Consider the following 26,978-nt stretch of genomic DNA (forward strand, 5'->3'; position numbering starts at 1 on the left):
ATGGGATAGTAAAAAGTTTTAGATTACAATTAAAGCACCCAAGAGAAAGGAAGACAAAGGGGAATGGGAACGAATTGGGATCAGATGTAGATTCCAAGAGCATACCACCAATGTACTTAGTTTGCGATCACCTATAAGTCTCATCCGGACACAAGCACAAAATCCAACAAAGAGGAATACACTCAAATGCCAACATTATACATTAAAAATAACAAATATAATAATACATAACAGAGAGATGATTTACAAGGAAAAAAATATCATCTCCCAAAACAATAACTATGCATTTGACTGTTTCCCTCCCAGCCAGGACTCCGACGAGGGCCAGGAAAAAAACCCAAGTAATCTCATTCCAAGACAAAGACAGAGAGCATGTTGGATAACAGATATAAGGGGATAGAAGACACCGTATGTACCTCCTTGCCCACTATGGGAGGTAGGATCCCCACCCAGAACATGTTTTCCAGAGAAAGATATATATAAATATGCAGAGCTCTCCCTTATATTAGAAAGTCATCTCTGGCAGGATATTTAAGGGGGGAGCGACATTGAAAATGATGAATTTTGATCCAGTTTGCTAAAAATTAGATTTTGGTGGGATGTTGTCATGTGACCATTTGTCTGCATAAAAAATTGCATGAAAACTTCAACTTCATTTTTTTCGACTCAAAAAAACGTATTTTGTGACCCATGGTATGGTTAAATCCTGCCCATTTTTAGTTTCAGTTGACTGATTTCGTGAAAGAATATCAAATAGTCTTTCTAACTAAGTAAAGGCAAAAACATATCAATCAAAAGTAAAAACTCTCCTCTATCTTCAACAACCAATCACTTTGTTCTTAATTATGTCATGTGGTCACAATCTAATCAGAGAGCGAGAGGAGAGTTTTTCCCTAAACTCGTTTACTTTGACTTTTAAATGCGTTTTTCTCAAAACTGCAATTGTCGTCACTAAAAACCTATCTCCTCCCTCAGTTTTCAACCAATCTTCTTCAAACTTTCTACAAATGAGTGTCATACAAATACGCAAGTCCTCTAGGAAAAAAAATTTATGAGTAATTTCAAATTATGTAACTTTTTTTCAAGGGGAATAATCGAGTAATAATTTAATTTTTTTTAAAGTTTCTAATTTTAAAAAATTAAAAATCGGGCTCCTAGAGCCTCTTTATTTTCCTTTTTTCTACCTCTGGCCAAAATATTATGGCAATCGGTTGATAAACAAAAAAGCCTTCGACTTTTTAAGATGTGTTGTTTATTTTCCAATATGGCGTCGTTTCCATAGCAACGGCAACTTTTTTCGAAAAAAATTATATGCAATCATCCCTCCCAAACTAATACAGTATGACTGTGCATAGAAGTTTAGGATATTTCATCAAATAAAAAAAAATGACCCTTTAGTGTCGCTCCCCCCCCCCCCCCCCCCCCCCCCCCCACCTTATACAAATACCCGAACAGGCTGCAAATATATAGCAAAGTATGTGCACTGCTCACCATGGGGAAGAAGATACTATTATTAAGCACCTAGGGCATGAGGGTAATTGTTGACAAATGCTAAATAAAGGCAATGCAATTTTTTATGTCTGGATTGTAGTGAATTTCCAATATGACTATAGCAACAAATCTTTAGCTTGTGTAATAATGTTTATTTACTGATATGTGGACAAGAATAATAATGCATGTAACTTTAAAAACTAACTTATTTTCAAAGTTGTCGCAAAAAAATCACATCACTGCTTAGTGGTTTCTAGCATTAAATCTCTCTCTCTCTCTCGCATAATGAGATATTAATAAATAATTAATAAGGGGGGGGGGGGGGGGAGACAAAAATATTTTACATTTTTGAAATATCATGTAGCTTGTCCACAGCTGTGTTAACCCATTTATGAATGATGTCATCAGCGTCAATCAAATCAAAGAATTCTAACAATAAGGCAGCCTCCTGAGAACAGTATGAAACGTAGCTTTCACTCAAAGAGGGATCCAATGCTGCTTTTGTTCCTGTTTGATTAATAAATAAAGTTTGGAGTTTCACCATAAGAGATAAACAATCCTCCTGAATTTGCAATATGATATGACGCAAATAACAAATTACACCTAAGTGGTAAAAAAGATGTAAAAGTGAAACAATTAAGATAATTATCTCATCAAAACGAGCCTTATGACAGCTCGGTTGGCAGAGCTCTCGCTTCACATGTAAAGGGACCGAGCTCAATTATGTGGGAAGAAAAATTGTTGTTTTTTTCTGACCCCTCTGTCCACCCAGCAGTGATTGGATAGCTGAGTCTGTTAGATTTATTGAAAGTACTTTGTGATTGTAATAAAGGAAAATAACTGCGTGATTGTTGTCATGGGTGTCGTAATGACAGAGTTATGTCCCATGTAGTATTGCTTTGGAAGAGTGAGAGCCCATGTTTGTTATGTAACGTTTTTCCTGGAGTTTTGTTGTTGTGTCCTAAATGGCGTTACTGAACATGATGTAATAAATGACCACTCTAAATGTCTATGATATCGTATGTCTGTTTAATAATCTATATTGGCGACAAGGATAATAGTGTTTTCTATCTACAGAGCACTTGGAATTATTATTTCTTGGAAATAATGTGTGAAAATTTGTTCTAATTGTGCTTAGAATTATCTGCCGGTTGACAATGACTTAACTACAGAACGAAGAATTTAAAATATATATTTTTATTTTTTGAAAAAAAAATGGCTAGTAGTATTATTGGATAAGAGTTTCCTTTTAATGAAACAGAAGACATTTGGCAGCATATGGAGAGAGGCTTGAATATTTCTTCATTGTAAATGAGATAGAGTGTGCTATACTTTTGAGCTCAATAGGAAAGAAACCATAAAACCTTTGGACAAACCTAGTTGCACCTAGGAAAGTAGGAGATTGTTCTTACTCAGAAATAGTGGATGTTTTTAGAAACTATCATAACCCCAGACCCTCAGCAATTGGATAAAGATTTAAGTTCAACACACGGGTACAGGACTCAATGAAAGGCAATCTTGTGGGTACAATGGCAATCTCGAGGAGATTCTGCATGACAGAATTGTATGTGGAATAAACAACAGACAGACAACAGAGACTATTGTCAGAATACCAGTTGACATTTTGACATTTGCAAAGGAAGAATATATATATATATATATATATATATATATATATATATATAAATGGAGGGTGTGTGTGTATGTGTGTGTGTGGTGGGTGAGAGAGAGAGAGAGAAAGAAAGAGAGAGAGAGAGAGAGAGAGAGAGAGAGAGAGAGAGAGAGAGAGAGAGAGAGAGAGAGAGAGAGAGAGAGAGAGAGATGGAGCAATACAAATACTATAATTTGATTTCTTAAAAATACAAACCTAGAATGTAATATTGGCAGAGTGACACTAGCATCGCTGGATAGATGCATTTCAAGTCAACCAAAGACAACTCATTGAACAATAAGTAGCCAGCCATTATATATCCACCAATTTTAATAAGATGCTCCTTCGATGGCTGTGACAAGTCAACATTAATATTTGCAAATTTTCTTTGATCAACACCGTTTTTCTTTCCAAAATATTCAGATGTGCTTTCCCCATCCTTGTGACTAGATTGCACAATGTACACAACCATCATATCTGCTACAAGTCTCCCAACCTCTAATACTGTATAAGAATATGACATTGCCTCGAAATCAATAATCCCGTATGTATTAAGCAAATCCTTGTGAACATTTGGCTTTTCAATGTTAGTTTTCCGAATACTGTCAGCTGAAGATTTCAAGTGTTCCAAAGTTGCATCTATAGAAGGAGATGTTTTAACAAATTTGTGCTGCATTGTTCCTGGAACAACATTATGGTTCAGCAAAAGACTTTTATGTTGTCTATCCGCTGGGTTGTATGAGTCACTGACTATGACGTTGAGTCCATGAAAATCCCCATGTAAAATGTCTGGAAAAAAAATAATAATTCAGAATTTGGCACGGGATGATACAAAGCATAAAAGTGTTTTTCAAGATTTTACAATATTTTAGTTCTTTTAATAATACATTTTGATCCTATAATATAAGTTCAGAAGTAGAAAGCCATAGGTAATCAGAAAAAAAAAATCAAACATTCAAATCCTACAGAACATTAAATTTGAGAGATCTGTCCACAGAAACATTAACAAACAGCTAAAACTTAAGAAATAAGAATGAAACACCGGCACGACATCCCAATCAAAAGGAGTTATTGATGACTTATTATTACAAAGTCAGACTGGGAGATAAGCTGCATGAGAAAACACAGCAATGACCGAAAAAGCATTTTCTGCATGGCCAACCCAATAGATCAAACTCTAATTGAGATTCGGTGACAATAGTTGCTTCTTTTGAAAGATCAACTCTTCCTTGTGATGTGGTAGGAAAATAGTGCAGGAAGTTCGCTTCTTTAAAGGTTATTTTTACCGAACAAAAGTGGCGTTTTGAATATGGAACTGTGTTTTCAGTCCACCAGTGGACTGAAAACACAGCTGTGTATTCAGTCCACCGGAAATAAAAATATTTTAAAAGGACCAATTATCGTCTATACTTACCATAATCGATAGGTAGTGACGACTTTGATACTGAGCCTATTATAGGCATCATCAGAAATGGGAAGGCATAAAATTTATAGCAATTCAACGGCTTAATAATATCATTTACAGTGTTTTAATTACTCTCGGAAAATCTTGATTGAGAGTTGTTCGAAACCGGGTGCCTGAAATAGATCTCAATTCTCGAAACCGATTTATCAAACATTGACGAGATTCTTACCGTGGCTGCGAGATAGCCATTGGTCTGGCCTATTTGGCCAAAATTGGCCACACAGAGAATAATGTTTCTACAATTAATTTAAAATTAACATTTATATCTATTTTTAATTTTTCCTTGTCCTTTAGAATTGTCTGTGATTATCAAAACCGATAAATTTTCCAAGGAGATCACAGTTTTAGTATTGCTTGCCCAAGTAAGGTTCTATTTTGTCACTTTTCACATCGATCACTGGCCTCGAGTACGGCTGTGCTTTGACGCCTCCCCCTCCTCCCCCCCCCCCCCCCCCCCTCCCTTTCACCCCGGGCAGTCTTGACTTTGTCTTCTTCCACAGACTTGCCAAATTGAAAACTTCAAATTAAGTAATTTTAATTGTGTATAAAGAACCACAATATTATTATTATTATCATTATTAGCATGTATTATAGTAGTAGTAGTAGTAGTAGTAGTAGTAGTAGTAGTAGTAGTAGTAGTAGTAGTAGTAGTAGTAGTAGTAGTAGTAGTAGTAGTAGTAGTAGTAGTTCTTCTTCTTCTTCTTCTTCTTCTTCTTCTTCTTCTTCTTCTTCTTCTTCTTCTTCTTCTTCTTCTTCTTCTTCTTCTTCTTCTTCTTCTTCTTATTATTATTATCATTATTATTATTATTATTATTATTATCATCATCATTATCATTTAAGTATTAATAAGAATTTAAAATTCGTAATTTCCCATAAATATTTCGGATTTGGCCATGAAATTTGTCTAACATTCGTAAAATTACGAAAAATTCGTAAGATTCGGCTTGTATGGTATGCTTCCAAGATCCTTTTCTTTCAAAATCATTCCTTGTCCTTTGAATTGTAGGGCTGGTCTATTGTTCATCGTCTATCATGTCTTGTAAAACTATTTTTTTGTATTTTACTGGTATCCCATTATTTTCTTTCTACTAGCCCTAAAATGACCTCAATGTTTTATAAGCGCCATCAAACCTTTAAAGACACAAAGAGTCCTTAAAAGAATGTAGAGTCATCTTCCTTGCTGCTCACACCTCTATTGTCCACACCAAAAGTGTTCCAAGCTGTAACCTTATAAATTAGGATAGGAACCAAAATAAAAAATACTCCCCCCCCCCCCCCCTCTCTCTCTCTATCTATCTATCTATCTATACTCTATCTCTAATCTCTCCCACCCCCATCCCCCTTCTCTCCCTTAAATACATTCAAGACCCTATAACTATAAAGTTGTTCTCTCTTTTTCTTTTATCTTTTTAAAAATTTATTTTGGTTGGTTTTGTTTTGTTTGTTCGTTTTTGTTTAGTTTTTCTCCGGATTCATATTGCTACGAACAAGAGATACACAAGGCAATACATTTTGACATCTCACTGTGTTCTAAATTAAAATAATAATCTTAAAAGTGAGTAAAAGTAAATAATTCTTTAAAAAATAAAGGTCGATCAAACTTCTCGAGTCACCAGGAATGGCGCCAACGTGTTGAATTTGAAAATTAAGAATTTTTTGCCAAGGGAGTACACAGGCGTGCTCGAGGCCAGTCATCAATGTGAAAAGTGACCAAATAGAACCTTACTTGGGCAAACAATACTAAAACTCTGATCTCCTTGGAAAACTCATCGGTTTAGATAATCATAAAAATTCTGACGGACTAGGAAACATTAAAAATAGATATAAATGTTAATTTTAAATTAATTATAGAAAAATTATTCTCTGTATGGCCAATTTTGGCCAACTTGGCCAGGCCAATGGCTATCTGGCAACCATGGTAAGAATTTGTCTATTTCAGGCTCCCTATTTCGAACAACTCTCAATCAAGACTTTTTGAGAGTAAATAAATCGCTGTAAATGATATTATTAAGCCGTCAAATTGTCAAAAATGTTACGCTTGTCCACTTCTGATGATGCCTAACCTACAATAGGCTCAGTATTAATGTCGTCACTATCGATTACAGTAACAAGTATAGACGATAATTGGTCCTTTTTAAGTATTTTTATTTCCGGTGGACTGAAAACACAGTTCCTTTGGATATACAAAGGTTGTACTTTCGTTTTTAAAATGAATCATATGAGGTAACTGAATTCACAGTTTTCATTTAAGTTTAATATTTTTTTGGTGTGTTTTTGACAAAAGTTAGATGTATAACTCCAATTTGAATGATTCAGAAATGTTAAAAATTATTTCCATCTTTCCTCAAAATTATTTCCTGTTTATGATGTTATCACGTTATTTTCGTGTCACCGTTGTGACAAAGGAAACTTAATTCTAAATATCAGGCAAGTATTGAAATTTTTCACAACAAATTTATCCAAGTGACTAAAATAGGTCTAGGAAACTGATTATATCAAGAAAAATTTTTGTTGTTGTCTTTAGAATGAACATGGAAGGTTTCGTGTCTCATTCAAAATAATATCAGACTGCTTCCTTTATGGAAAATGACTCTAACAGGGACCTGAGCAAAACCAAGCCGTCTATATCCAGGAAGTTCAAAAAGTCACTGAGAACATACAGATTGGGGTTAAAGACAACCAAACCAATAGCCCACGTATTAGAAGGGAGTTGGAAGGTTGATATGAACAAACCTTTTCTCAGTAAATCTTCTGAAGAACATAGGGTCTTAACCACATAATCCTTCACAGAAGACAATATCTTTTTCTTTGACGGGTCCTATAAAAAAAAAAGATAAATAGCACAGGAGTTATAAAAACTGATTCATCTTTAGAACATTAAAAAAAATATTGAATTAATAAATACACCAAAAAAAAATATAATAATAAAATGTAAACATTATAATCTCAATAACTCATTTTTCGGAATTTGACATAATTAAAAATAAAAGATGAGTTTTACAATAAAACGAATTTAACAAATTAAGAACAAATGAATAAAACTTTCATATGAACAGGAGAGTAGTGAGGAGACTTCCAGAAGCCTGAAAATATTTTTAAAAACAAAATAAAACAACTGTTACACAAAAGCAGCAAAGAAAGACTCATGCTACTACTTCTACTACTCATAATAATAATAATAATAATAATAATAATAATAATAATGATAATAATAATAATAATAATAATAATAATAATAATAATAATAATAATAATAATAATAATAATAATAATAATAATGATAGACATGGGATGGCTGTTTTCATTGATGATCAAAAAGGTTGCTAAAATTGTTATTTTTAAAAGAGGCATACACTTCAACACGGTTTCCTCGAGCCCATTCGAATGTCCCAAATTTTTTCCTTATTTTCGTTGTTATCATTCCATTCCTTTCTTAAACAAACTTTTACCTCGAACATGGTTTCCTCGAACTAATTTCATCCAACCAACCTATAAAAATTAATTAATTAAAAATTTTTTTTTTTAATTTTGATTTCGACCACTGATGACTTACTGCGATATTGACAGTTACTTATGTGTGTATCGTGTGGATCTATCTACACTTCATGTATGTGTATGCAGTATAATACACAGGCAGACACACACAGCCACCCACACACTCCATCACCATTTTGCATAAAAGACACCTCTCTCTTATTCTTTTCACTTCTCTATTAGTTCCAATTTAAATGCCATGATGTGCTGATGGTTGGAGATGGCGGTAAATGAATGTTGTAATACAACTTTCTCTCCCCCCCCCCCACTCTCCAACACACACACACACACACACAGTAGTACGGATAGAAATGATGATGATGATGTGGTGGAGGAGGTTGTAGTTGTGGCAGTAGTGATGATAACAATGTGGTGGTAGTACTGGTTGTTATTTTGGTGGTGCCTAGTTTTGATGGTGATGCGGTTGTGGTGGTTGCAGAAGTGGTGGTAGAGATGATGTGGTGGGGGATGCTGTATTAAGTAGTGATGATGATGTAGTCCTTCAAATCCATGGAGCCAGATTTTATACCAGTTTCTATAGTGTGAAACAGACAATAGCAATTGCTTGTTATTCTTTGGATAGGACACTAGTCTATCGCAAAATACTTTCCACCAAATCTAACAGACTCAGCTACCCATTCACTGCTGGGTGGACAGGTGAATCAAAAAAAAGTTTCAACTGCACCCGGTATCGATCATGGTCCCTTTGCATGTGAAGCGAGTGCTCTACTAACTGAGCTATCAGGACCCCCTGATGATGATGTGGTGGTGGTGTTTGTAGCAGTGGTGGTTGTCATGATGCTGAATCAGAGATGGTGGTTGCCATAGTAGTGGTGATGATGGTAATCATATAGTGGTGGTTGGTGTCTTGGTGGTGGTAATGATGATGATGATGATGACGATGATAATAATAAATGATGGTTGTGGTTGCAGTGATGATAAGGTGGTGGTGGTGGTGGTAGTGATGTTACAAGAACAAATTCCCAACTATTTCCAGACCCATGCACCAAAATGAGTGAATTCCCCACCATTTCCCTCAACCGAGAAGAAAATCATCAAATCTCCGACCTTTTTTATGATTTCTCCAGCATTTGGGAACTTTGAATAATTGACTTTTAAAAGTTAAAGTAATGGGTGTGTCGTGTCCTAGTCCAAAATCGACCCTTAAAGTGGCCACAAATCATGCAGATTTACATTCCTTGTTGTTAACTTGCATTTTTCATTTATCTCCCTTTCATTTTATTGGAAGAATTGATATAATGACATGAAGCTTTTATCGAGATTTTGCCGCTGTCCTGATGATGTCAATATATCCGACCTCGTGTGTAGATCACTCCACATCAACATGATTTTTTTACACATCAATGAGCTCACGCTGTTTTCTTTGGATATCAAATTTACGGAACATACCTGACAGGTAAAAAAATATGGTGAATATGCATATGACACACCGTTTTGCTTCTTTCTTTTTTATTTTAAAAATTGGAAACAACTTTGAAGTCCGGTATCTCAAAAAGGTTGAGAAAGAGCCCACAGTTAAACAATGATTAAATGGAAAACATTCAGAGCTACTTGCCTCAATAACCTCAAAATAGCTATCATCAAAGAGGAGCTTGTAGTTATGTAGACTCCAAGGATCTTCCATGGCTGGAACAAGTTCTTCCTTATTTGGTACATTCTAAATGACAAATAAAAAGAAATATTAACACAAAGAAAAAATAATAATAATATAGAGTGCAAAAGCACCCACACAAGCAAAGATAAATAGAGTGACATATTTAATCACGCACATATGAGGAAATGATTTTCAGAGAATGTCACCATTATTATAATTATTCAGATTATATTCAGTGATCTAAGGAGAAAATTACATGTCTTCTTTGCTTTATAGAACAATGACTGTTTTGGAATTTAAACTTTTCTATGTTTTTATGGTGATTTCAATGAGTCGAATAGATTGAAAGATGGTGTTACTTTACTTTGTGAGTCATTTAGCAGGTTTTAAAAATCTCCTTATTATACATATTGTAAGTGGTATAACTGGTTGTGCTAGACACATCCCATGGCTCTAATAATTCCCTACACAAATCCAATAGATAAATAAATAAATAAACAAATAAATATATAAAAATCAGAAACAAAGAATTTTTAAAGACGCAAGTATGTAAAAGATTTCCAAGCTGCACCTTGCATTTTGCCATATCAAAAAAGTGATCACTTTCTCATAATACAAGTTATCAAATATATCCAGCCCCCTGAATCTTAAACTTTTAAGATATTCAGTTCTCTTACCCTCAAGCATCTGTGAAAATGGGCAAGTAACGATCCTAGTTCTAAAATGACAGCAGGGTAGTTGACAAATTTTGTGTACTCTAACTCTTTTCCTACCAAGAAAGAATACAGTAATGCAGCCCGATTTCCGAATGAATCTGTAAAACAGATAAATATATGAATACAAAAATTATTAACTAGATAAAGTACAAAAAGTTATATATTTTCTAAAAACATGAAAAAATAAAAATGTGACATTGTCATAATTAAATAAATCGTATAATCATCATGAACCTATAATTCAATTTGTTGGGAAACTGTGCATAAAATAATGCTCTCATTATCGCTATCGCTATCATTAATTAAATATTATTATCATCATTATTATTATTATTATTATTATTATTATTACAGTTCACTCCGCTTAATTGCACATCAGTTAATCGCACACTCCGCATATACGCTACACATTACCGAAGAACTGAATTTTTTCTATATAAATCGCTACACTTTCATTGCAGTGACAACCAATAGCCATATGAAATCCACGCAATTTTTCAGCAAAAGCATTCAATCAATTCTTTACAATGGACAACAATATACCCATCAGCGGTGAACTGACATCTCAGAAGTTACTGAGCTTAATCCACACACTAAGCCGAACTCCTGAAGGTCTGCGATTAAGCGGATTCGACTGTATTATTATTATCATTATTATTATTATTATTATTATTATTATTATTATTATTATTATTATTATTATTATTATTATCATTATTATTATTATTATTATCAATATTATTATGACCATTATTATTATTACTATTATTATTATTATTATTATCATAATCAATTATAGTAATCATATCATTACTTTGCACTGTACTTAAAATCCATTTATCTACAAAGACTAAAGGTCAAATATCTCATGTTTTGAATTGTTTACTTTTGGGTGAGTTTGTTCTTTACATCATCGTCACTCTTTTAGGTACTTTTTTTATTCTACTAAATCACCATTGTTGATGAAGAAACGAAATTTTTGCAAGTAATTATGAAATCATCTAGAAAAAGGTTATTTCAACAGGACATTTCAAAACGTTGAAAATTTCTAGACAGAAGAGCCTATGAAATGTTATAATTAATAAAAAGCCTGTAAATCGCCTTTTCCAAAATTGTCTGAAAATCTATTTCAACCATTGATGACCTCAGCAGAAATTGATAATAGTTTGACATGTCAAACATCCTGTTAGATGTATCATCTAATATGCTTTTAAAATAATATTGTTAAGTTTTCACAAATAAAGTATCTTGTCTGAGCATAAGGGGAGGGGATAGTTGTCTCACTTCTACTTTTTTCAGTGATCTAAACTTACAGTAAGAGCACAGTAAGAGTGTTTTTAGATTAAAGCCAACAAAAAAATTATGGTATAAGTAAGAAAAATAGGCTTTGTCTCAGTATAGTATTGAGGCAATCATCTTATTTTAACTGCAGTACGAGAAAGAAAAGAAAATCTCCAGTCTTTATTCTTGGTGGGCGGGTGGGGGGGAGGTATTCCCCTGTCAAAATATCCCGAACAAACTTAGAATATGAAATTATCTATTTAGATTCCATGACAGAGAAAATGGTACAGATTAGAGAGTACCCTTGCTTGCAATCATGAAAAGAATCTAAATATTCTGCATTCCTTTCTTTTCTAAAAATGAATGATGCTTGCAAGGGCCAAAAAAATAGAAAAAAAAAAACAAACTTGGACGACTGCTTTGCATTAGGCTTATACACTTCAACTACAATGGCAGCGGAGAACCAAAGCAATGGTCATATTATTAGGAAAATTTAAACTTTTACCAATCAATCAAGATTTGTTCTACTCTACAGTACAGCTTTTTTAAAAATTAAATTAAAAATGTTATACCTTGAGGAATGTGCGGAAAGTCTCCCAAGGTGATCTACAAATGTTTCGGGTATGTTGCAGAACTGTTTAGTTTTTGTTCTTGTATTCCTTCTTTGTCTTAAAGGAGAAAGCTACTCAATTTATCTTTTTTTCTTGCAGACGAAGAAAGTTAAGAATTCAGATGGCCACTAAAAGGACATCCGTTTGGGTTCTGAATTAAATATTCACTTTTACATAAAAATTGTAGATTACAGAGATAACGTTATATAGAAGATTGTTTGTCAGATTGCATTACCAAGATATATAGCAAATTGCGTCAAAATGTGTCTGAAGACATAAAATTAGAAGAGACCGCGAATGTGTGTTGGTAACACTGAGCGGGTAAACGAACCAACAACTGAGGTGACACTGAATGTGAGGCAGCCACAAATGATAAGATAGAGAAAAGGGGAATCCCCTTGATGGCCACGAACTGAGAGAGAGAGAGAGAGAGAGAGAGAGAGAGAGAGAGAGAGAGAGAGAGAGAGAGAGAAAGAGAGAGAAAGAGAGACAGAGAATAGCTTAAAAAAATAGCAAAAGAGCAAAATACCAAACACGGAACATTTTTGGCTCAGAACCCTTCTTCAAAACCCCTGGCAAATATTTAGCATATCCTTTCCGATAAGTAATATCTTATTCCAAAATGTCATTGCTTACCAAAAGGAAGTGCCATCTATCTTGTTCTTAAAGTAATGCACAGTTGATTCCGCTTAATCGCACATCCTCGGGAGTTTGGGTTAGTGTGTTGATTAAGCAGAGTGTACTATTAAGTGCAGAAGCCAAAAAAAGTATATAAGCACCCGATTTCATGTGCCATTTATGTAGGACCTTCCTCTCTGAATTTTCTACGGGCTTGGGATAGTCATGTTAAAGATATGGTCTCATTCACAGTAACGAAAATATCGCCCGAGCTGTAACTTAGTTCAAGTGATGACCCGAGGTTGACCCGGGGTCACGCCTGCCAAATTACGGGGCATCCCCTAGTGAGCTCAGTTATGGTGATATCGGGTGATACCAGTCGATTTATGTTCACTTTCATCTCTTGGTCATCGCTTTACAATGAGCTTAAACACACATTTCTTTACTGTGTAATATATCCTCTTTCCATTCATATGTAATTTTATGCTAGTGCTGTTTATAATGAACGTGATATTTCAATCCTAAATAGACCGTTTTTCTGTAATTTAAAATGCATTAATTTTTCCCCAAAAAAATTGAATTCTTCAAACAGAAACATATAATAACTTTTATTCTTCCACAAATAAAATTTATTATAATTGAACTATAAATTGCTGAAATTCTATCTGTGCGGCAACAAAATTGAATTTATTATGATTTTTAAAATTTCATTTAGTCATGGAGCACACTCAAGAAATTCATGATAAACATTTGAATGAACTGTGTAGGCTTTGTAGAAATGTCAAGAAACACAGAAGAAAAGAACACGAATCTCAAAACATAATTGTTTCAGGATTTAAAACCAGATATTAATCTTTAAAACCAGGTATTTATCTCATCTTCAATGTGGACATTGATAATGACAATGTTAAAAAGCCCTCAAAACTATGCGCTACAAGTGTCATGACAGACTAAGTAATGTTGAGCTTTTTTAGCGCATTTTTCACTAGAGGTGCTCAAAACAGTTTAAATAGGGTCCCTGACCAACAGCAACGCGTAACATGTAGAACTGGACATGATGCCTGCTAGGCGATATTATATATTTTTTTTCCGACAGAGACAACGCGATTAAAAACAAAGATGAGGGAAAGCATTGACAACAGCAACTATTCATGCATAGTCATCACAATAAATCAGAGATTGCAATGTTTGCTCAACCTTCTTGAAAAACGCAAAAAGAATAAAGAACAACAACAGGTCGACATTAGAATAGCAGCCCCGTTATGTAAAAGTATTGAAACGGCACAAAATATGTCATGTGTAAATCACGAGGCTATGGAGGCAGCAGAGTGACTTTTTTACATTTATAAACCAATGTCTTTTGTCCTTCATTAATGAAATGAAAATCTCTCTCCCTCTCTCTATCTATGTATCTATCTATCTCTCATCTATCTATCAATTCATTCATCCACCATTGCAACATCTATTTATTGATCCATCCATATATTCATCCATACCCTCATCTGTCCTCTGTCCTTATCATCAGATGATCAGTCCATACATCGGGTCGGCCCATCTCTCTCTCTCTCTCTCTCTCTCTCTCTCTCTCTCTCTCTCTCTCTCTCTCTCTCTCTCTCTCTCTCTCTCTATCTATCTATCCTTTTCTCTCTCTCTATCTATGTATATATCCCTTTCTCTCTCTCTCTCTCTCTCTGTCTCCCACACATACAAACATATATATATATATATATATATATATATATATATATATATATATATATATATATATTTCTTCATGACATGGTTACTATTTATCCTTTATCCCTTCGTTAAGTCATGTTTATATCACGAATAGTTAAAATGATCACCCTTAATTAATCATATATTGATCAATGTATCATAATAATTACAAACTATACAAGGTTTCTTATTTTACCCACAAAGTACTGAAACAATATTTTAACCTGGGAAGTAAATTTCAAATATATACAACTGAAATGGGCAACGACTCTGACTTTATTCTAGTGTTCTTTATTGACCACGTTTGTAACCAGTGAAACTAAAAGCAGGTATAAATGTGTTAATATAATAATAAGCTAAACTATGTGAGCACCTGCTAAATATAACTTGTGTGATGAAGACATCTTGACCGGAATCCATATGCCTCTTAACCAGCAATGATCAAAGCGTAACAAATCAGACAGCTGCACCAAGATGTTATCGCATATCATCAAAGAACTAAGAGTGACGCACAAATTGTGAGGGAATGAATAAAAGGTTACTTTATTCATCCATCGGTTAGAGCAAATTTTGAGAGTTTCTATCATTTTGTTTGCTTATGATAATGCAATCAATAAATTAAATTTAACAAACTATAATCGAAATTGTGCTGATATCTAAATGCAAAATATCTCAAAGACAGTAATTCTAATGATAGAGTGTTTGATACCAAAATACAGATCAAAGTTTTTTTCAATGTGTTCCCAATTTGTATACATTGGTAAAATCGACTGTGGTTGTGCAAAAGCAATTGTAATTTAACCAGATCTAAGCAACAAATCTGTTAAGTATCACGGGAGATAACCCGTTGCACTAGTCGCGAGAATGATGGAGTGAATGACCTCTTGACCATGGCGCAGGTAGAGAACTAAAAGCTCTCCTATTCAACACTGTGCATTAGAAGTTGGTTTGTTTTTTTTTCGTTTCTTTTTCATGTTTTATTAACAACAAAATGTGACATTATTGTTTGTAAGAATAGTAGCTATGATGCGTTGATTGCTTTCTATTCAGTGCAAATTGTTTATAAACCCTTGTCTCCAATCTCGCTATTGTTGGTGAATCATCTGGATATAGCGGCTAGTTTGTCCACCATGTCAAGTTTTTCAATGTTTGTCAGAGGTCGTGTTAATATAGTAATAAGCTAAACTCATGTGAGCACCTGTTAAATATAACTTGTGTGATGAAGACATCTTGACCGGAATCCATATCTCATTGTAACTTCAGTACTTTTTTGTGTATTTTTAAAGATATTTTTTTCCAATCAAGATGGAATCAAGATGTAGCGATTAAGCGGAGGTGTGCGCTTAAGCAGAGTGATTATATAGGAAAAATTCCGTATTTCCGGAATATTTAGCTTATAAGCAGAGTATGCAATTAACCAAAGTGCGATTAAGCCGAGTGAACTGTAATTATGTTTATATTGTTTTTGTTGCTAGTTACAGAAGGGTTTTGAGCCTGAAATACCCAGTAATTCGTATTTTGTTCTATTTTTAAACTGTTATTTCCATTTTTGTACATTACTTTTTACAGTCCACAGGTTCTATCAGCTTAATATCACTTTAACCTATGGAATAATAATAATAATAATAATAATAATAATAATAATAATAATAATAATAATAATAATAATAATAATACTAATACTAATAATAATAATAATAATAATAATAATAATAATAATAATAATAATAATAATAATAATAATATATAGTTTATTCATAAAAAAAAAGTGGAAATTCGTTTACAGACGTGGTATGCATAAAAATGTATAAACATAAAGTTGCGAATCTATGGCAACAATGTATACATATATATATATATGCAAATGTACAAACATGTAAAAATATACAACCAAGAAGCAGTAGCAACACCTTATATATAAATTTAATAAATTGAGATAGGCCATACCTCTGGCCTTTGGTCGGAAATTGTGAGTGTATATTTAGAAGATAGTATTTAATTTAAATCACAGTTGGGCATTAAAAATTCGAACACCATGTGGCAAAAATGAATTAAAGTGACGTGTTGTCTTTGTTTTTATAGATATAAGGCGACGGCTCCTCATGGAGAACTTAATATATTTGCGAAGGGGGTGATCGCCATCCTTCATAACTTTCTCCATTTTACTTAGACAAAATCTCTTGAACAGTTCTTCCACATTGGAAATTGGGTGAGTATAATTCCTGGCTTTATCAATTATCCGATCAATTTTCTTATTGTCGCAAATACTGGCATTTCCACACCATGCTGTAATACAAAAAGTAATAACCGTCTCCAAAACGGATCTATAAAAAAGGGTGCATAACGTTTTGTCTATGTCAAATTCTGAAAGTTTCCAAATAAAATACATTCTTCTGTTCAATTTAGAGATAACAGCATCGATTTGTAAATGCCATTGCAATTTATTGTCAATTAAAATACCCAAATATTTGTAAACCGAAACTTGCTCAACAGCTTGATTTTTAATTTTGAGCGGAGTGATGGAATTTGCGTTCTTCCTAAAATCAAAAATCATTTCTTTGGTTTTTCCTACATTAAATTTAAGGGAGTTATCTTCACACCAACCAACAAATCTGTCGATCTCAGATCTGTATGCTGTTTCATCATCTTTAAATATTAACCCTTGAAGGACAGTGTCGTCAGCAAATTTCAAAATTGGGACCAAGTCACTTGTACAGTCATGGAATGCCTGTTTTCATACCAGACTCGTTACGTATTATGGTTATTATAGACCTATAAAATCAACAAATCATCACCAAACGAAAAACACGACCACCACCATATTATAAAATATCATATATTATATACTTGCCATTTTCACTGAATGCCTGTAAATAACGTCTATCAACTCCAAGGATGAAATTAGAGCACAAAAAATGATTGGATCTCAGGCATTTCACACATTCAATCATTCTGGATAAACTTTCAGAGGCTTCATTTGTTGAGGTAGAGAGAATTTTTAAAACATATTTGTTTTGTGGGGTAAATTGGTCTGTAGTTTGGATCAAAATGTTGGTGTCTTCGTATGATGGTAATTCCTTCAGCACACAAATGGATTTTTGGTATTTGTCCAATACAAATTGAGCCACAGCAGTCTTGATATTCTCTTCACTAATTTCCATATCTAACTTTTTCACCTACAGATAAAAGAAAAAGGTAAATGTTGGACATCTGATATATGTATACAAATGAAAAGTATGGAAATCTCTAAATAATTTTGTACTGCAAGTGCTTTGTTCTATTATCGTATATGAATCGTTGTATCAGAATATGAATCTTGAAATATTTGACATTAACCCCACATTAATTGGGTTTTTAAAAAAAAGTGAAAATAGGGAAAAGCGTTAATTGTTGACAGTCTTGAGGACTTTTCTTGAGCCGTCCTCATATGTTCCTAATGCATGACTATTACCTATACTATGGTATTATTGTATCAGTGTGATTAAATAAATAAGAGAAGTGATATAAAATTACAATTTTCATTTATTGGTATTGCATGAAGAATATACTTTTGATTGCAATAGGTACTAATGCACCTGGGACAACAATTAGTCAGTTCTTAGGACAATTGGGCTGTCCCATATAATAAAAAGATTTTAACATTGCTTTTCAATATATAATACCTCTGCTTTTTAAAGATCATTCATTTTTTAAGATATAATTGAATCATTATGATTAACATTAAACACTGAAATCGTGTGATAAACAAAACTGGCATAGACTTTTTAGAAACAGAGAGAGAAAGTGAGTTTTGAAAATCTATGAGACATCAAACCTGCCCTCTTTAACGTCCAATTCAAACACTGACTCCCTTTCTATTCCAAAGCAATGTTCTGAACTTTAAAATCTATGGAGGAGCTTTTGTATATGACGTTTATTTCAGGATTCAAGTCTGGTGGAAAAGTGAAGAACTATCAGTGGCACGACAGGAAAATCAGTAGGCTCTTTGTAAAAACCAAACTTGTAATCTGACTCAATAGTAATTGTGGAGTTATTGCTCTCATTATTCACTTTCAATCAATTCATAATTATAATTCTTGATCAATTAAGAAACATATCTTCATTATAAAAATGGAATTTCATACATTCCATCCTAATTGACAACAATACATCGTATTTGTGAGTAATGCTAACCATCTTGATATCATATTAGAGTCAGTGATTGAAATGAAATTCCAAGTCTAATCTAATGCCTCAAAAGGAAATTGATGGCCAAACTTTTAAAAATCACCACTTTAAGAGAAAACATTGCTAAGAATGCCCATCAAAAGTTGGCCGCATCTAAACTTCATTTTATAAATAAAAAACTATAAACAAAACAGCCAACTCTGTTGAACATGGAAGTGGCAAGATGAAACCACTCTTCTACTTTTCGAATTGGATGCAGCTATCACCTATGTGAGTATCTAAGTACATGATCCTAAACTGAGCTTAAATTACAGCTAGTCTCCTCTATTAAAAGGATAGGCTGCTCAGGGGCATATTATGTTTATTATTATTATCATAATTCTTCTTCTTCTTCTTCTTCTTCTTCTTCTTATTATTATTATTATTATTATTATTATTATTATTATTATTATTATTATTATTATTATTATTATTATTATTATTATTATCATTATTATTATATATTATTATTATTATATATTATTATTATTATTATTATTATTATTATTATTATTATTATTATTATTATTATTATTATTATTATTATTATTATTATTATTAATATCATCATCATTGTCATCATGAGGTCATCAAGTCTTTGAAAAAAAAAAAGAAGTAAATAGGAATTTCACTCGACTGAGTGTCTCATCATCAAGAGGTATCGCGGCAGCCCACCAGCATGCTCCAAACAAGAGCTTAAATATAGTGCCATGAATGTAGCGGGTCAGGAAGAAAAAAAGATAAGTGTGAGATAAAGCAGCTCGTAAGAAGAAACCAGAGTGTGGTGGGCAATTGAGTAACATCAGCCTCCCGAGTGAAGAGAAGACGAAGAAGAAGAAGAAGAAGAAGAAGAAGAAGAAGAAGAAGAAGAAAAAGAAGAAGAGGAGGAGTTCACAACTAGCTGATTACATTACAAACATTAATTCAATTGGGTGTATGGATGTGCATATAATAGTGAATGTAAACAAAAGGGGGAAAAAATGCATGACTTTGTTGAAATTTAAAAAGATGTTAGACACAAGTTGGATACAGAAGTACTTGAGTAGATTATGATTGAAACTTGAAAAATGGCAAAAACTCTTCCCAAAGCCCTCTGATAGATATGGATAACTGCCATCAAAGAAGTAAGCTTGAGTGATGTGACCATAGCATGGCTTACTTAGGGCACCATGGACTTCGATGAATGTTAAAAAGAGCGACATTTCAAAAATAAAGTAGGTGGATAATCACAGACCGGTCTGTCGATAACCGCAGCATTTGCAATGGTAGAATTTGATTAGTAAAATCATCATAACTTTGGAACCCTTTATCCTGATTCCTAAAGTAGGCTTGGAACACAAAAACTTTAAACTTAAACTTATCTGGCTACCATCCATGGCATGGTCTTTGTGTAAACACAAAGCAAGATGCAGGGACCTCGCTCTTTTGCCAATGCCTAAATTCCAATTAGGTTTTCACTCTACATTAATTACATTGCCCTTCCTGGTTTTCACCACCATTTTAGGGAGGCCTTCCGAAAGCTCCTAGTGCTTAGGGAAACAACTCAAATATTCCCTCAACTAACCCTAAGAAAAAATAAAACCTAGTGCCTTTAACTAACCCTAATAGGAAAAACAAACACACTATCACCTTTACTAAGACTTATAACTAACCCTAATAAAAAAAACGGACTGACTATTTTCACCGTACTGTGAAAATAGTGTTTTAGGCTATTTTCACAGTACAGTGATAATAGCCTGACAGACTATTTTCACCGTATGTATTAGCCAATCAGAAGCCAGGATACTAACTGTGACGTATGTGTCTCTGCATCCAGACCATTAGAATTCGACCCGACATCATTTCTTCCTGCGTGCAGACCAGTTAAAAAAAAAAGAAAAAGTTTGCCGAGAACAAGGGAGGCCTCCCGAAAGCTCCTTGTTATAGCATTTCTTTCAATTTGTATTTTCACTTTGGACCTTTTGTCAGATGTTTATTTATTCAATTTGTCATCATATGGAACAAACCTTGATAGATTTGTGAAAATTAAAAATTTCCTAATTTGACCATTGTTTTGATTCTCGGCCGCCATTTTGATTTGTGAGGTATTGAAAGTCAGTGAAAAGTAGGGTTGTTTTTGTTTTTTGTTTTTTTTTTCCTATTAGGGGTAGTTAAAGGTACTAGGTTGTATTTTTTCTTAGGAGCGAATATTCGGCATGATGAGCTTTCGGAAGGACTCCCAAAGCTATAATAATACAGGCGGGATGGCGGATTCAGAATTGGTTACAGTGACCGATGAAGCTTTCCAATGTCGTGGCGGCGATGGGGTCTCGAAACCGCGACCTTTCTGGTACAACAACAACAGCTGGCCGGGGAGGGCGTGGCTCTACTGTATGAGTATGAGCTATTCACAACTCGAGAAATAGTGATTTCAATCTCTATGTATTTTCACCGTACGGTGTAAATCGTCCACCAAGATATTGCCGTACGGTAAAAATAAGTCTCCCACACTATTATCACCGTACAGTGAATATAGCCTGCCACACCATTATAGTGAATATAGTCTCCCACACTATTATCACCGTACACTGAATATAGCCTTCCACACCATTATCACCATACGGTAAATAGTGTGTCAGGCTATTTTCACCATAAGATGAAAATCGTCTCCAACACTATTATCACCGTACACTGAATATAGCCTTCCACACCATTATCACCGTACAGTGAAAATAGTATGTCAGGCTATTTTCACCGTACGGTGAAAATCGTCCACCAAGATATTACCGTACGGTGAAAATAGTCTCCCACACTATTAACACCCACCGTACAGTGAATACAGCCTGCCACACCGTTATAGTGAATATAGTCTCCCACACTATTATCATCGTACACTGAATATAGCCTTCCACACCATTATCACCATACGGTGAATAGTGTGTCAGGCTATTTTCACCGTAAGATGAAAATCGTCTCCGACACTATTATCACCGTACACTGAATATAGCCTTCCACACCATTATCACTGTACGATGAAAATAGTGTGTCAGGCTATTTTCACCGTAAGATGAAAATCGTCTCCCACACTATTATCACCGTACGATGAATATAGCTTTCCACACCATTATAATGAATATATGTGACCCATCGTCTCAAAACGGTATTATGTCGGAACGAACCAGATGCTTAAAAGCCGAATTAAACGTTAAACTGGTCAAAAATATAAACTGTTGGCATTAAAACCCCAAAATATAGTATCCATTCTCCTCAATAAACTCAACACAAGTCTGATATTTCTGGCTATAAATTCAATTTTTAACATCTTAACCAACCCGACTTAATACCGTTTTGAGGCGAAGGGTCACATATGTAGTCTCTCGCACTATTATCACTGTGCACTGAATATAGCCTTCCACACCATTATCACCGTACGGTGACAAAAAAGTCTCCTGCACTATTATCACCGTACGGTAAAAATCGTCCACCAAAATATTACCATACAGTGATAAAAGTAAAAGTCTCCCACACTATTATCACCGTACGCTGGAAATCGTCCACCAAAATATTACGGGACGGTGAAAGTCTACCACTACCACACTATTATCACCGTACGGTGAAAATCGTCCACATAGATATTACTCGTACGGTGAAAATAAGTCTCCCACATTATTATCACCGTACGGTGAAAATCGTCCACCAAAATATAGACCTGTAAATGAGCTCTATAAAAATTGACTGAAACTGAAACTCTTCGTAATTCGTCGTAGCGGTAAAATCCAAAGAATCAAAATGAAAGGTAAACAGCAAGCTCACTTGAGCAAAGCAATGGCAGAAAACTAAATTGCGAGGGAATTAATTAGGCTACTTACCATTGTTCCTTGTAATTAGGTACCCAATCAGTGAAGAAACTTAGAAACGGTCAACCAGTTTGTTTACAACATGAGGTAATCGAGATGTGCTTGTAGCAATCATTTAACTTTCGATTTGAAGGTGTCTATATAACGAACTTCCGTGTTTCGAATTTTTCTTTCTCATACTTTTCCTGTCCTTCAAGTAATTGTGGTCAATTTTGGCTTAGACGAAACAGTGAAATTTATCGCTCGGCGGCTCAGTTAAAATTGGCTACGACAGGTTTCGAAAGTGAAAAAATAATTTCACGAAGGCTGTGTGAAAATACACTGGGGTGTGTTCAGACACGGCAATTCTAAAAAGCGTCGCTTAGCCTTGGCAATATATATCCATCATTAATATAAACGGCCCATGAGCTATGCGTGGGGCTGTGGAACATTCCTAGTTAACTTTACAGTCAATCGACTACGATTCATGAATTCTTTCTTTATTCATTTCTTTCTTCCCTTTTTAAAAATATTTGAATTTGACGAATTGACTGATTTCAGTTAATTGACTGAGAATTTACAGGTCTAAAAATATTACTGTACGGTGAAAATAGCCTCCCACACACGGTCAGACTATTATCACCGTACGGTGAAAATAGCGGCTTCCTAAAAAAAAAATCCTCCGACCTCAAGCTAACCCTGATAGTATTAGAAAAAAACAAAAAACAAACCTAGGACAGCTTTGCACTACCTTTCAATACTTCACAAATCAGAATGACGGCCGAGAACCAAAACAATGGTCAATGGTCAAATTGGGAAATTTTAAACTTTCACAAATCAAGGTTTGTACTCGAGTTTTTAAAACACTTCTACTTCTAGATAATATATGATGACAAAATGAATAAATAATCGAATGACAAATGATCCGCGGTGAAAATACAAATTGAAAGAAATGCTAGAGAGGTGGGCCTTTGGCCGACCAACCTCCGCTGCACGTCCAACTCGCCTTGAGCATGCATTCACGTAAAATATAAAGATTTTTTTTAAAAACCTACCTCTGTTTCAAAAACTAGCATCTTTCAACTTTCTAAGAAACATTTTGATTTTTCAGAACTTTAGTTCGTTAAAAAAATACCGGCCAATCTGACCCGTTGAGTCGAATGAAAACGAAATTTTGTTGTTTACACGGTTCAAAGGAAATGTCGTAAATAAGCTTTCATGGACTTCCTGTGTTGTTTTTACAGTGTCACGTGACCTTTTTGAGAAATTTGTCGTCTGCTACAAATAATTAGACCGGTAGGGGGTAGATATTTTCGTTGGCGAAGAGAAAAAGTGAGTATTATTTCTTGGACTTGTAGAGAGGCCTAGGGTCCACCAGCAGTCAAGTTGATTGAATAAAAGAAAAAAAGGCCTTTTTTATCCGCCGCCACCACCACCGTGAGAGTGGAGGGGGTGCATGCCGACGAGAGGGAGACGTGTCGATTGGTGACCTTGGTGACGTAGACATCTCAAGGATGCTGGCAGTTGCAGTTGCAGGTGTTCTTAACCCCTTAACAGCGAAGCTAATTTTTTGCTTTTAGATAGTAGTTTGCTTTTATCTTTATTATTGTTAACGGGGAATACAGCGTTTCCACCAAGAGAGTAGTCAGACTATCGCAACTCGGACTTCAATTGTCTATAATAGTTTTGCCGTTACTTGTCTTTTGATGATAGAAGATTTGGTGTTAGGTCAAAGATCGAATTTCGCCGCTAAAAGGTTGCATTGCTACTGGGTTTGCTCTCCCCCCCTACCCACCTTTTTTTTTCTTCTTTTTTTTTCACCTTAGTATTGTTGATTGCTGCTATTTCCTTTTTTATGATTAGCAAGTGCCGTAGGAGTCTCACTGGATGCAGGAGTACTGCAATTAACCCTTTGCCAGTGACACTGATTTTTTTGTTTTTCAAATAATAGTCTTCATTTATATTATTTTTTAACGCAGAAAAAACAAACGTTTCCACCATAAGAGCAGTAAGAATATTGATAAAAAGCGCTTTGAGCACGTTGGGTGGATATTGCTCTATATAAAAGCTCAAGTTTTTAAATTGTAATTTGTTTTTTGTCTTTTGATGAAAACGGTAAGATTTTATTTTTGGTCCAAGTAAGATTGATATTCGCCTTTAAAAGGTTAAGTTGTTTTGTTTTTCAAATGCGGATACGCTGCTTCTTCCTTTTTTTTTCCTCAACTGGCAAGCTATCGCCGTACTTACCCGCATGGCTTGCACACACAAAAGGATACATCTAAGTCACAAAACCTTACATCCAGGTCACAAAATCAGACAACTAGGCCACACATCAAGACATCTCTGTTTCGTTTGTTCCAAGATAGCAAAACAAACCAGACGTCTTGGAGTTCGAAAAAGCTTTCCATAAAATATTTGGTATTTGCAAGACCCCCAGAAACCAATTCCCTATACAGCTCTTGTGCACGGTTACTTATGACCTTGATTTCTTTCGTACCCACCCCCCAAAATCCCACTTATTGTGTGGTATAGGCAGAACATAGTAAATAGCTGGACTGCCACATGCGTGACTAAATTGGCCAAAGAGAGAATCTATACTTTGGCATTAGACACCCATCACCTGATGTCTTGGTTTTTAATCCTAGCCTAGTGAGAGAGAGAAAACAAAACAATCATACATGTATCTGCAAACAACAGAACGTTTTCATTTTACATTGAGACGGGAAGGAGAAGGGATAACATTATGACAAGAGAGAGAGAGAGAGAGAGAGAGGGTGAGAGAGAGAGAGAGAGAGAGGGAGAGAGAGAAAGATGGGCGGGGGGATGGGGGGATAGTAAGGGGGAATGGGTAAAGATGAAAGAAACAATGGGTTGCCTGATGACGTAGATCAAAGGATTGTTACAGCGGTGTTCACGGAGCGTACTTCGTGAAATTTTAACCTTTTACAGTGACACTGATTTTTTTCTCCAGATTGCTTATGCAGAATAAATCGTTTCCACCAAGAGAGCAGTAGTAAGAGTATATTTCGACTCGGGCTTCAATTAAACTATAAATCGCAAAGCTTGTCTTTTAATGATAACATTAAGACTAAGATCTGGAGTTTGGGGAGTGTAAGATGGAATCTCGCCATTAATGGTTAAAATTGTTTTGATTTAAAAAAAACAACTCACACACACACACACACACACACACACACACACACACACACACACGAGCGCGCGAGGTCACGACAGCGAGGACCATCACTGACAGAATGTTGCAACGGTAAACCGGTTTACGTGTACATAGATCCTGAGGCTAGATGCCCCGTTACCGTGTACGTAGGCACTCCCAAAAAAAAAGGAAGAAAAAAAGAGACACACACACACACATACTCACACACACACACACACACCACACACACACACACAGTCTCGCATCCTCTACGAACTAATTTTGCGCACCAATTTTTACTGCACTTATGCACCAAATTGCATACCTATCTAGGGACACTTTTTTCCGTATCTTTTTCTCAATAAACTTTTTAAAAAACCTTTGTTTTGCGCGGCTATTGCGCGGCAGGCGGCTGGCACTAGGGGGCACCAACCTATGGGTCAGACGAGAAAAACACACGATTTAGCGAGGAATGAAACATGAAAATATTTAGGATATAATTTCAAACACAACTTTTGAAATTCATCAAGGATTGTCTAGTACCGAATGTTTTTTGATAGAAAACAAATGTATCTTCAAATCTAAACTGCTTTTGACGGTAAGCGGTAAGTTTTTATTTATTTTTCTGTCCAAACGAATTATTTGTCCTGGTTATAGAAGCTAAGTATTGGTAACACCGGCTCAGCTCTCTAGCACCAGGAGCTTTCGGAAGGTCTCACCCATTTTATACTTAGTTCAGTTTCCTCCACAGAAATGGTTTCCTCCTTGGTGAACAGACAGTGTGTAAGTGCTCCCCAACTCTCTACTTTCGATTGCTTTTAGTTGGAAATTTGACCGGAAGTAAGAAAAAAATTCCTAAGTCTAGTGATGGGTCGTATTCGATATGGAATTGCGTTTTCCTCAGGATTGCCAGGTTGGCTTTTCCAAGATTAGATTCCAAAATTTTGGCTTTTAGAAATGTCCTGGGTCTTTTCTAAGAGCGATTGGCCTTTTGTCCTTTTAGTACATTTTTGAGCTTTTAATTCATATTTTAGGCTTTTTAAACACGTTTAGGCATTCTTATACAACAGCAACAACAAAAATAACAATAATAAGTAATGTA

General features: G+C 34.8%; 1 protein-coding gene across 9 annotated transcripts; it reads right to left on the reverse strand.

The window, feature by feature from the left end:
* Window positions 1-1,622: 1,622 nt before the first annotated feature.
* Window positions 1,623-26,705, reverse strand: LOC144965551 (uncharacterized). Of its 9 annotated transcripts, none has more exons than XM_078901004.1 (9): window positions 26,596-26,699; window positions 20,698-20,755; window positions 18,520-18,632; window positions 17,553-17,877; window positions 10,434-10,570; window positions 9,718-9,819; window positions 7,341-7,425; window positions 3,359-3,931; window positions 1,623-1,998 (listed from the first exon to the last, which is right to left on the reverse strand). In XM_078901004.1, the coding sequence occupies exons 4-9, from the start codon at window positions 17,860-17,862 to the stop codon at window positions 1,832-1,834; spliced, it is 1,374 nt and encodes a 457-aa protein (XP_078757130.1). In that variant the 5' UTR covers window positions 17,863-17,877; window positions 18,520-18,632; window positions 20,698-20,755; window positions 26,596-26,699; the 3' UTR covers window positions 1,623-1,831. The 9 variants fall into 9 exon arrangements, with proteins under 9 accessions (XP_078757130.1, XP_078757127.1, XP_078757129.1 ...); XM_078901001.1 differs by having other exon boundaries at window positions 18,516-18,632; XM_078901003.1 differs by lacking the exon at window positions 20,698-20,755.
* Between the last annotated feature and the right edge of the window lie 273 nt (window positions 26,706-26,978).

The sequence above is a fragment of the Berghia stephanieae genome, chromosome 2 (assembly GCF_034508935.2).
Source record: "Berghia stephanieae isolate SIO BIC M18660-M18661 chromosome 2, UCSD_Bste_1.3, whole genome shotgun sequence".
Lineage (NCBI taxonomy): Eukaryota > Metazoa > Mollusca > Gastropoda > Nudibranchia > Aeolidiidae > Berghia > Berghia stephanieae.

What these genes read in the sequence shown, in the direction of transcription:
- LOC144965551 (XM_078900999.1), bottom strand. Translation starts at nt 17,862, where the DNA reads ATGGAAATTAGTGAAGAGAATATCAAGACTGCTGTGGCTCAATTTGTA. An exon ending in GCTATTTTGAGGTTATTGAG is followed by an intron (nt 7,426 to 9,717) that starts GCAAGTAGCTCT and finishes TTTTTTTTATAG; the next exon opens with GACCCGTCAAAGAAAAAGAT. An exon ending in CTGCCAATATTACATTCTAG is followed by an intron (nt 1,999 to 3,358) that starts GTTTGTATTTTT and finishes TTAATCAAACAG; the next exon opens with GAACAAAAGCAGCATTGGAT.